Source organism: Quercus robur, chromosome 4 (genome assembly GCF_932294415.1).
Source record: "Quercus robur chromosome 4, dhQueRobu3.1, whole genome shotgun sequence".
NCBI classification, from domain to species: Eukaryota; Viridiplantae; Streptophyta; class Magnoliopsida; order Fagales; family Fagaceae; genus Quercus; species Quercus robur.
The window spans coordinates 42,835,624-42,848,313 of record NC_065537.1 but is presented as its reverse complement, the minus strand read 5'-3'; the positions used below and the strand labels follow the sequence as shown (position 1 = coordinate 42,848,313).

The 12,690-nt window shown below is 37.4% G+C and overlaps 1 protein-coding gene across 1 annotated transcript; it reads right to left on the bottom strand.

The window, feature by feature from the left end:
• Window positions 1-49: 49 nt before the first annotated feature.
• On the bottom strand, window positions 50-10,803 carry LOC126721912 (calcium and calcium/calmodulin-dependent serine/threonine-protein kinase-like). Its single transcript, XM_050424993.1, is given in 9 exon segments — window positions 50-418; window positions 505-564; window positions 799-866; window positions 869-949; window positions 952-1,004; window positions 1,360-1,592; window positions 8,855-8,965; window positions 9,086-9,140; window positions 9,906-10,803. Coding segments are annotated over 9 exon segments (1,560 nt in total). The 5' UTR covers window positions 10,628-10,803; the 3' UTR covers window positions 50-241.
• Window positions 10,804-12,690: the final 1,887 nt, after the last annotated feature.

Sequence of the window (12,690 nt, the reverse complement as noted above, 5' to 3'; positions counted from 1 at the left end):
AACTGGGGTTGAGTTTTCTACTATTGGTTTGACTCTCTCTCTCTCTCTCTTGTTTAGTATGCCAAAAAGAGTAATAGTTCCATATATTTTTTTTGTCAAAAATTAGAAGTACATTATCTTCTCATCTCATCTCATTACCGGTCTTCTGATTCCTGTGACATAAAAGTTCAACAAAGGGGAAAAAATATCCATAACTTTATTGGAAAGTTGATACTAGACAGTATGTGGATAGTGGGGAAAGCTATTTTGGGCGAAGAGAGTAGAGGACTATATCTTGGAGGGAGCTATCTATCTGCATTGCAGCTCTGAACTCTTCGAAAGTTACTTTTCCGTCGCTATTGGCATCCATCCGATCAAATATCTCATCCAATTTCCCAGGTTCGGTGATATTCGCTGGAAGGCATTCATCAGGCAAAGCCTGCTCAACAAGACCAATAGATCATGATACAATATTAAAGCAGATAGAAACACAAGCTAGAAAGTGAAAAAGTTTAGTGGCATTACTCCAAGCATGGATGCTACTTCTTCCTTTGTAATGCATCCAGACCTATCTGTATCATACATCTGTTGGCCAAACAAAGAAAGCGGGATCATTAGCTCAGTTTTATGCCTCGGCTCTTTTTCATCTAGATTATATGAAACCAATCTGTTTAAGCATTAATAAACGCGTTTCAATTAGCCCTCTCTCCCTCTATCATAGAAATGTTTTATGTTGCTCCTGCTAACAAAGAAAGCATAGCAAGATGAAGAAAATTTAGATTATATGTTTGGTGTTATCATTGAAACAATGAAGTGTACCTGGAAGCAGAGACGGAGTGCATCATCGCCTCGTAATTTCTTGAGGCTGGAAAACCCACAAAGCATCTTCGCATGTCAACTGTTCCATCACGATTGTTGTCAAATAGGTCAAAGATGCGGGGTGCTAGAGGGAGTAACGACGACATTTTATTGCTTTCAGAACCTCCTCGAATTCAGACAGAGTGGCATTGTCACCTTTTGCACATCTGCAGTATGTCAATGATGTTACTCTTCATCAGAATCTTAAAAAACTGGTTTTAGGATAAATTGAGCTCATGCAATTTATTCTGAGTCAAGAATTATTGGTTTAACATACAAGTTGTTTGTCCTATTATTTTTTTGTATTTGCCTTAAGTTGGTCAAGAATTATTACTCTTCACCTTTTGCACATATTTGTCATGGAATTTGTACATATTGGTTTAATACAGTAATGGTATTAATATGAAGTTTATCAGCAATTGCTTGCCAATGTGACCATTTTTTTTCTGCACTGACCTGTAATTCGCAACATCAATCAATTGCTGGCAAAAGCCAAGGTATAAGTTGGATTTGCATACTCACAATTTACTAAAATGTAACCTCAGATTCTCAATTTCATCCTGTGTAAGATCATAGGACCCGAGTAAAGATTTGAGCTTTTTAGTCCTTAAGAAAACTGTGCTGGTCCACACACTAGCAATGGCTGCAGCACGGAGTTTGCGCCGGGCATTAAAGCCCTGCAGTCGTGAAACAATCTCAGCATCCATTTGATCCTGCTTGGCTGAATCACCAATGACCCACAGATGATCCAGAAGCTGTTTTCCAGACATTTATCACATTAGTATTTGTATGCACTAAATTTCATTATTAACAAAAACAAATTAACAGTATTTCAACAAATCTCTTGGTGCTTGTTTGAATAGAATTATAATTATTAACAAGCAAATGAATATTGAATAGTATTTCAACAATCTCTTGGTGCTTGTTTGAATAGAACTATAAACCATGCAGACAACAGTAGAAAAAATTGCTGCCAGTTGTTTATAAAAATAAAAAATGAAAAAATTGCTGCCAGTTAATAAAGGAGTTCAACCATAATGACTCATTTCTATTAAAGTAGTTTTAGTTTTCAGAATTAATTAATTTTTTTTTTTTTTTTTTTTGTATGTTCTTTATGCGCAAACCGAAACGTTTGTGCACCAGATGTGTAACTAGAGTCTACCAAATGATTTTTTATTTCTCAAAAAAAAAAAGAAAAAAAAAAAGAAAAAGCAAAGAAAGTTGTATGTAGACCCAAGGAAATGATTGACGAAATTAGCTCAACCGATAATTATACTCTAATGACAACAGTTTTGTTTCACCAAGAGTCTTATAGCTGCACCTCCTAACGTTTTCAACTGAGATTCATGACTCATATTCCTTTTCCTTTACTATAGAATTATTAATAAATAAAAATATGAAAAAAAGAAAAGAAGCATTGTTTAACAGTGTTTGGAAAGTGAGGAATATTGTTATTTTGAATAAGGGTAAAACATACAATATTTTAGGTGAAGCATATTAAGTTTCCCAATTAAATTTAAACACATGATTGTTTTGAATTTACTTATTCTTAAAAAGATAATATTATTTTATCTTATTGGTTAATGTAGTCAAGTATTTGAATTCAACTTAATGTATTGGATATAGGGTAGAAATGTCGATCTCTCATTGGCCCAAAAAAGAAAACTAGAAAAAAATAAAATAAAATAAAAGAAGAACCCCAGTCATACAGTTGGAATTTATAAGACTATGTATTCCCTTAATGATGTAACAATGATGCAATAGTTATTACATAAACCTTATAAACTAATATGTCAACTTTTGCTAAGAGACTTGTATCTCAACGGCACCTTTTGGTATTTTCAATGAGGTTGTTCAAGGTTCAAATTCTTCTTCCCTAATTATAACCATCAAATTTATTCTAGAAAAAAAGGTAAACTTTAAACACAAAATAGAAATTTTTTTTTTAAAGTTTATTTATTACGTTGTTGATGTGATATCAATCAAATTATCACTACTCATGTTATAAGCTTTTTGCAATATAAGTGAGTGATGTCGTGGAAGCCGGAAGAAAAGCACACACAATGGCACAATGCTCTCTTGATGGAACAGAAACTAAATTGTTAGTTTCTGGTAGTAAACCTCGAATCCACGAGGGGTTTCCCTGAATCCACAAGGAGATAAAACTGGAATCCACCAGAAGAAAATTTGACAAAACATCTGTGTTTATTGATAATGGTCTAATTTGCCTCCTGACGGTTACAAAACATATAAATTTTGAGATAAACGTCTAAAAATCCTAATTTGCACTAATTACGCGATTGGGTGACAAAATATTGAAATTTACCAAAAATGGCAAAATTGAGTTAAATGCAGAATCATAAACTACTGACTTTAAGGGTCGTCCCAAAACAGACGGGACCTTATTTTGATTTTTAAACTAAAAGTTATTAAGGAAAAACAAATATTACTATAAATAGCAAAAACACTGTTATCATGAATCTAGATCAGAACGCCGTTTCCCTTCAACTTGCCAAATTTTATGCAATTCCAACTCTGTTACCCTAATGGCCCTTACTGGCACCCCCCTTTGATCTTGCGTTATGACTTCCTGTGCCCTTACTGCTCCAAGAAGGCATGTGCTGTCTGTTCTACATCAGTCCCCCCTACTTGAAAAGAACTCGACCCCGAGTTCCCACTATCTGGTTCATCAGGAGGATGATAATCATACAAGTTAGCAACATTGAAGGTAAAAGAAATGCTCATGTCTGGAGGAAAAGCAATCACATAAACATTGTTGTTGATCTTCTTAGTAATCTGAAATGGCCCATACTTCTTGTCCTTCAATTTGTTGTAGGTACCAACAGGAAATCTCTCATTTCTATGATAGACCAGCACTAAATCCCCAACATTGAAGATTTTCTCACGCCTCTTCTAATAGCAGCTTCCTTGTACTTGGCATTTGTAGCTTCAAGTTACTGCCTCAACTCCTTTTGCATGGCCTGAATACGGTCAGTCATATTCTTTGCTGCTTGACTCACTCCTGGAAGCTTAGGTAAAGGTACCAAGTCCAAAGCGTGTTTTAGGGGCATGCAGTAGACGATGGCAAATAGAGACTTACCAGTGCTTCTATTAATTAAGCTATTGTACGCAAACTCTGCTTGGGACAATGCAAGATCCCAATACTTGGGCTTCTCGCCTGAGATACACCGGATCAGATTCCCCAAAGTACGATTAACCACTTTTGTCTGGCTATTAGTTTGTGGATGACTGGTGCTGCTGTAATTCAAGGAAGTGTCAAAACGCTTCCACAAAGTCCGCCAGAAGTGACTAATGAACTTGGTATCCCGGACAGAGATGATGGACTTTGGCACTCCATGCAAACGCACAACTTCTTTAAAGAACAGATTGGCCATTCGAGTAGCATCTGAAGTCTTTTTGCATGCTATGAAATGGGACATCTTCGAGTACCTATCAACCACAACAAAAACAGAATCCATACCTCGTTGGGTTTGAGGAAGACCTAGTATAAAGTCCATAGACAAATCCTCCCATGGTGCATGTGGAACTGGCAAAGGCATGTATAAACTAGTATTTTGAGATTGACCCTTAGCAGTTTGGCAAGTTGGGCACTTCCTCATATGATTGCCAACATCCCTCTTGAGTTATGGCCAATAATACCTCTCTTCCACCAGTGCTATAGTCTTATCTCTGCCCATATGCCCACCCAAACCTCCACCATGCAGCTCCCTAATAATTTGCTCTCTTAATGAACTTTTAGGGATGCATAATTGGTTACCCCGAAAGAGGAAACCATCCTAGATGTACATACTATTGACAGCAGTATGAGTTTGTTGACACTTACCCCAAATATCACCAAAATCCTCATCATTCTTGTACAACTCCTTGAGGTAATCAAACCCTACAACTTCAGTACATAAGGTGGTCAACAAAGATGCTCGCCTGCTGAGTGCATCAGCCACCTTATTAGTGACACCAGACTTGTGCTTCAATGTGAAATGGAAGTGTTGTATATAAGCTACCCACTGAGCATGCATCCTGTTAATGCTAACTTGACTGTTGATGTGCTTCAATGCTTGATGATCCGTATATAATACAAACTCTCTCTGAATCAGGTAATGCTCCCAATGCTTAAGAGTCCGTACAACAACAAAGAACTCTAGCTCATAGACCAACCATTTACTTCGAGCTTCACAAACTTTCTCATTAAAGAATGCTACTGCGCTATTGTCTTGTGAAGAACAGCACCTATCCCGACCACAGATGCATCACATTCTACCTGAAACACTTTATCAAAGTTAGGTAATGCCAAAATCGGGGCTGTGCTCAACTTTTCCTTGATCAAGGCAAAGCTTTGTTCTGTCTTCTTTCCCCATGAGAACCTCCCCTTCTTCAAACACTCAATGATAGGGGCTATTATGCTACGAAATCTCGAACAAACCTCCGATAGAAGGTTGCTAGCCCATGGAAGCTTCGTACATCACTCACTGTCTTTGGGGTTGGCTATTCTCTGACTACACGGACCTTATCCTTATCAACATGAATCCTGTCCGCATTGACCACATACCCTAAGAACAACAACTTATCAGTCACGAAGTTGCACTTCTTCAAGTTGATATATAACTCATTGGCCTACAACACTGCCAATACTTCTCGCACATGATTATAGTGGATGGCTTCTGTTTTACTATAAATCAAGATATCGTCAAAATAAACTACCACAAACTTTCCAATAAATGGTTTCAATACCTGACTCATAAGTCTCATGAAAGTGCTGGGAGCATTAGACAATCTGAAAGGCATTACCATCCACTCATACAACCCCTCATTTGTCTTAAAAGCTGTCTTCCACTCATCTTCAGGTCGGATCCGAATCTAGTGATACCCACTCTTAAGATCCAGCTTGGTGTAACATTTGGACCCACTCAGCATATCAAACATGTCATCTAGTCAGGGAATAGGAAATCGATACCTGACTGTGATCTTGTTGATGGCTCGACTATCCACACATATAAGCCAGCTCCCATCCTTCTTCGGTGTTAACAATGTCGGTACTGCACATGGACTCATACTCTCCCTGATTTGCCCCTTACTCAGAAGCTCATCCACCTACTCCTGTAGAATTTGACCCTCTGGAGGATTCATCTTGTAACGTGGTAGATTTGGTAGACTAGCTCCAGGAGCTAAATCAATGCAATGCTGGATGTCGCACATTGGTGGAAAACTTGCAGGCAGCTCTTTTGGAAAAAGCTCTTCAAACTCCTTGATCAATGATTGAATTTCCTTAGGTATATTAGTAACCTTCTTTGGCTCACCATCCGTCACCACTATAGCATATACCTGTTTCAACTCCTTACATTCCCTGTCAAACTCATCTTCATTGTTCACTATGAGGAGTGTTGGCTTCTCCTCCACTTTAGAAGCTTTGGGAAAACTACCTTCCTTAATAGGATCAAGGACAATTTTTCTACCATTCTTAAAAAAACACATACACATACACATTATCCTTACACCTATGAGTAGCATCTACATCATACTACGAAGGTCTACCCAGTATTAAATGACATGCATCCATTTCAACAACATCATAAACTACTTCATCTACATAACATTTACCCATAAAAAAAGTAACACGACATTGTTGAGTAACAAGAGTTTCCGTACCTTTCTTGATCCAACCTATCTTGTACGGAGAGGGATGCTTTTCTATTTTCAGTCCCAGCTTGGTAACCAAACTCTTCGACGCAATGTTCTCTACACTGCCACTGTCAATGATCAAATCACAAACCCTCTTACTAATGGTGCATCGTGCTCGGAAGATCTCATTCCGCTGATCAGCGTATTCCACCCTTGGTGTGAGCAACAACCTTTGAATCACCAAAGACTGCCCTAATGGCACGCCTTCCTCGTCCTCTTGGACCTCATTGGGATCATAGGCATACGAATCAGCATCATTATACACCTCTTCACCGTCTTGTTCACCTTCTACCTCGCCCTCTTCTGCCACCACCAGATTCACTACGGGTCACTTAGGGCAAGTACTAGATTGATGTCCTAGTTCTCCGCACTTGTAGCACTTATTCCCAGTTGGCCTAGCATAGGGGTTGGCGTTTGCTATCGGCTGGGCTGTGGAGCCTGCTACTGCCACTGTGGATTGGTTAACACCACTATTCTCCCTAACCACGGGTTGTGATCGTGGTGTAAACATGGGCTGTTTACCTTTGCTGGTAGTGGAACTAGAGGACTCCAAATTGTAGTTGGAAAACTTCGAACCTGCCCTAAGATGCTGATATTCTATTTTATTGGATAGGGTTACAGCCACATTCAAAGTATATAGGGTTTGTAAGGATACCTGATCTCGGATGGAAACTCGTAACCCGTGTACAAATCTGGACATCCGTTGATCTTTAGTTTCCTCCAAATCATTGCGATTCACCAACCTGTCAAACTCCTCCATGTACTTATTTATTGTCCAAGTACCCTGCTTGCAATCCTGGTACTGTCTGAACAACTCTTGTTGGTAATCTAGTGGTAAGAACCAATCTGCCATTAATCTTTTCATTCTCCTCTATAATCATATTGGAAGCTTTCGTTCACGGGTACGGTTTAATTGAACGCGATCCCACCAGGCAGATGCTCCCCCCTTCAACTTGTAGGCCAGTCAACACACCTGTTTGTCATCTGCTGTACCTATATAATCGAAAAACTTTTCCACCTCACTGACCCAATCTAGGTACTCTTCAATGGAGACATTACCATTAAAGGATGGTAACTCTACCTTCGTCCAATAGTCCCTCTACTCTTGATAATCTTGGCCATTATCCCTTGCGGGACCACGATGATTTCCAAGGACTCTTTCTGCACACTCCTAGTCTTCACTATCTTCTTCGTTGTAGTCTTGTTGCCTGTTCTGGTTTGGACCACGATGGGGAGGGCCACGCACTCGGTTATCACGTCGCTCTTCGTCATCGCAATTAGGGTTTCGGTTAAGCAAGGTGGCAAGTGCTTCTTGAATCTAGTCCGGAGTCTGTTGGGTTGAATCACGAAATTGTTGATTTTCATCACAAAAATCAAGGAACTCAACCCTAGTGAGGATTGGGTTGTTGACGTCGTCACCGCCGTCATTGTTGTAGTGGTCACCGTCTCGTCGGTTAGCCATCAGACCAGGGTAAGTCAAGGCTCTGATACCAAGTGATGTTGCGGAAGCCTAAAGAAAAGCACACACAATGCTCTCTTGATGGACCAGAAACTAAATTGTTAGTTTTTGGTAGTAAACCTCAAATCCACGAGGGGTTTCCCTAAATCCACGAGGGGTTTCCCTAAATCCACGAGGTGATAAAACTGGAATCCACCAGAAGAAAATTTGACAAAATGTCTGTGTTTTCTGACGGCTACAAAACATATAAATACTAAGATAAACGTCTAAAAACCCTAATTCGCACTAATTACGCGATTAGGTGATAAAATATAGAAATTTACCAAAAATGGCAAAATTGAGTTAAATGCAGAATCATAAACTACTGACCTTAAGGGTTGTCTCAAAACAGATGAGACCTTATTTTGACTTTTAAACTAAAAGTTATTAAGGAAAAACAAATATTACTATAAATAGCAAAAACACTGTTATCGAGGCCTTAATGAAAGAATTCGCCTAAATTTTGGTGACATTCATGTTTATGAATCTGGATCAGAATGCCGTTTCCCTTTAACCTGCCAAATTTTATGCAATTCCCAACACTGTTACCCCGATGGCCCCTACTAGCACTCCCCTTTGATCTTGCGTTGTGACTTCCTGCGCCCCTGCTACTCCAGGAAGGCATGTGTTGTCTGTTCTATATCAATGAGAGTAGTTTTAACCTTTTCTTCCCTAATCTTTTTGACGTGGAACTTAACAAAGTGCTATGTTTCGTTTATTCTCTTTCCTAAGTTTGAAATCAATCTAATTCACAATTATTTTGACTCATTTTGAAAATCACCAGCCTATTTATTACTTAAATCTATGAAGAGAGCAAAATACCTCTTCAGCACTAGGTCTTCTATGAGGATCAACTGTCAGGAGACTGGAAATCAGTTGCTTTACTGATGAAGAAATATTCTTCCAAGTCTTCTCATAAAAACTGAACTCACCCTGCAGACAAAAGCATTTTATCTTGGAACTAACTAGGCAAACAAGATAAAAACTGAATTTTAAAGAAATTGAAATAAAGTATCATCTTGTCATGTAGAATTTTGAATGAAAACAACTTACAGCCAAAATTATTTGTTGCTTTTGCCGATTCGACTGAGCAATGAACGGTGGATACCTAAAATAATACAAAATAATGTTTAAAATCCCTCAAATTTATAGAATTTGAAATCCTGATATACCTACATCTCTCGTGACAAATATGTACCACTGAAACCATAGTCATTATACCATCATTCTTTTTTCTTCTTCTTTTTTGTTTTTTGTTTTTTTTTTTTTTTAATTTTTTTTTTAATTTTATTTATTTATTTTATATATAGAGGTCAAAGACACTAATTAGTTTTTGGTGTAGACAATATTCGAATTCCAAATCTTTAATTTGTCAACAAGAAACTTTACCAATTAAATTAATTAGAACCTATCATTAAAGTGTTATATTAAGCTAATTATTGTAGAAGATGAATACATCTACTCTAAGACTACCTACATTAAATCTAATGGGTTCCTTGTGTTGCCCATATGATACGATCATACATAAAAGGAATATTATAATTTAACAATCATATCACTTTTAATTTAGGAAAATATTTGTTTTACACACATTTACACACATAAAAATTGAACTGAAATCGTGATTCATGATTTCAATGTTCATTCACACAAACATTTACACATGAAAATTGAACTGAAATTGTGATTCACGATTTCACTTTTTTGAAATCATGTGTTCAATTTTCATGTGCGTAAATGTTTGTGCAACAAGAAGCGTAAAATAAACATTACTTTTAATTTATGTCCGACAATTGTAAGATTTGTATCAATTACTGTACAATTTTTTAAAAGGAGATATCTAGGAAAACCAGAAAGCAACATACGTACGTACCCAGAGAGTAGGATATACAAGATGACACCCAAAGACCACATATCACTTTTAGAAGTAACTGATCCCTGAGAAAGTGCCTCTGGTGAGACATAATCTATAGAACCAAACAATCCAACAACTGGGTCAGTGAATTCCTCCACAGAACTAAGTCCAAAATCCATGATCTTCAAAGAAGAATCCTGACTTTTGTTCAAAAAGAGACAGTTTTCTGGCTTCAAGTCTCTATGGACAATGTTGGCTCTATGAAGACCCTTTAACCCTTGTGCAATCTGTCGAACCACAGCTGCAGCTCCAGCTTCATTGTACCTTTCTTGTGCTACAATTCGATCAAACAGTTCTCCACCTGAACAAAGCTCAAGCACAAGATGAATCCCATCCTGATCCTCATACACATCATATAGATCAATCACGTTTGGATGAGGGGACACGCTTTCCACTATTTTTCTCATAACCAAGATCTCATTTGTGATTAACACATCCGATACTGGAACTTGTTTCCATGTTGGAAATAATCCCAAGGAAGCTATGCTTTTGTGAGCACCACGATTCTGTGATGATGGAGTTGAAGAAGCGCCAAACCTTTTCAGGGTCTTGATAGCTACATGGATATTTTCACCGCTTGATGACTTCTTTATACCCCTTCTTACAACTGAGAATCCTCCTCTACCTAAAATATCTGAAACTTCGTACTCATCTGAGAGTCTTATTGTTTCCTGTACCATGATTACTCCAAAAGTTTCTCCAAAACCTGGTAAGAGCCAAGAGAGAGAATGGAATCTTGAAAACTGATGAGAGAACTTAGTTGTTGGGATTAAAAGGAATATTGGAGGAGGAGGACAAGTAGGTTCAATGATAAGAAAGAGCAAGTTGAATCGCAGATTGGCCAATGAACTGTTTCTGCATTAGTTTATAGCATAAAATATGAAGGGAATTTGGATGGAAACTAGAGAATAAAGTATTAGGGTAGGAGCTACAGAAGAAGGGACAAAGACATAGTCAACTAACGTTGTGTTATTAGTTTCCATCCCTAGTTTTAATAAAATTTCCTCCATAAATTGCATGAACTCTCTCTCTCTCTCTCTCTCTCTAAAATGATTGAGTAGATATGAATTAGTAAATCATAGCTGGCTACTTCACCTAGCATTTCATTTCATTTGAGATTTACAAATACTTGCCTGAGATTAGCCCAAATGATAGAATTTTGTTAATTGTTGATGTGGATAAAAATAGAGATTAGTCATAATAAGACAAGCCGACGGTTAAAAGTGGACGGGTACAATTAAACCCGTCAGCCTTCATTTGAAGACTATCGACGAAAGGGATATTTAGAGAGAGGCACTGGCAAGGCATATTCAAGGGCTGACGGGATCATGAAGTTGACGGGATTAAGACTGAAGGCCCAGGGTAAGCTGACGACCTTAGTAAAGGATTGGTTGCCATCCACAATTGCGTATATAAGGAAATGTCTTGCTCTCCACGTTTCGTGATACCCAAAAGGGATTCCTATATGAAAAGGATCCCGCGAAATACGCCCAAGAAAACTCCTATAAGGAAAAAACTTCTATTCTAAGGAAAAGAGGTCAATCCTCTACTACTATAAAAACCCAAACATCCTCGCAAACCAAAGTACGCATAATTTACCCTCTCTAGCACTCTAAAGTTGTGAGAATAGTTCTAACTTGACATTCGGAGGGTATTTGGCCGGCACCACACCGGTGCTCTCTGTTAGGTCTTCTCTTTTAGCCATAATTTTTTATTATTATTGGAGTAATATTACTTTTATCTAGTTTCACTAGTGGCACCATTTTTATTATGCAGGTATCATAATATGTCATATTTGTGAAAAAAAAAATTGTGAAAAAAGTTGTGTCTCTAAACTTTTTGAAAGTGAGTAATAATGTCTCATAAATAATAACAATACTGATATAACCTAATTATTATTTTTATTTGTAGTTTACGCATGCATTGAAGAATGGACAAAGACACAGTGTTGTATTATTAGTTTCCATATGTAGTTTTTCCAAGAGCTCGTAGCTCCTTTAACACCTTCTTATGTTGTCATTGAAAACATCTAAAGTTCAAATCTCCATGCCCTCATTATTGTAACTATCAAAATGAAAAAAAAAAATTCCCATCCTTGATTTAAGTAAAATTGGCTCCATAAGTTGCTTGGACTCTCTCTCTCTCTCTCTAACATAATTTGTTATTATTTGAGTAATATTACATTGACCTAGGTCATTATTGACACCATTTTTATTATGTATTAATAACAATAAGTCATGTTAATAATTGTAAAAAAATATATTAAAAAAACAGTGAAAAGATATTATATCCTTAAATTTATTGAATGCGAGAGATAATGTACCAAAAATATTAAAAAATACTGATATAATCTAATTATTTTTACATTTGTAATTTACTAATTTACACAAACATTTAAGACATTGCCCTCCATTCAATTATTTTATAGCAGGAAGTACTAATCAAGAAAGAGGTATGTAGTTAATCCAATCCAATCTAATATAGACAATGTTGATGGCCTTTATTTTTTGGATGATTTTGTGTGACCCAAGCCCAATGGAATTCAGCAAACCAAACTATAGGCATAGGGTAGTTTGGTCCTAGTTCTTTGAGGCCTTCTGGGAGCCAAGTCTTCATCACATGAGGGGCCCACCGATCGAGATCTCAAGCCTTTCACCACAAGTGAAGCTCAACAAAGCTCTAAATCCTCACTAAATTTAGGGCCCAATGAAAGTCCAAGTCTTCCTAGAACTTGTGAAGCTCT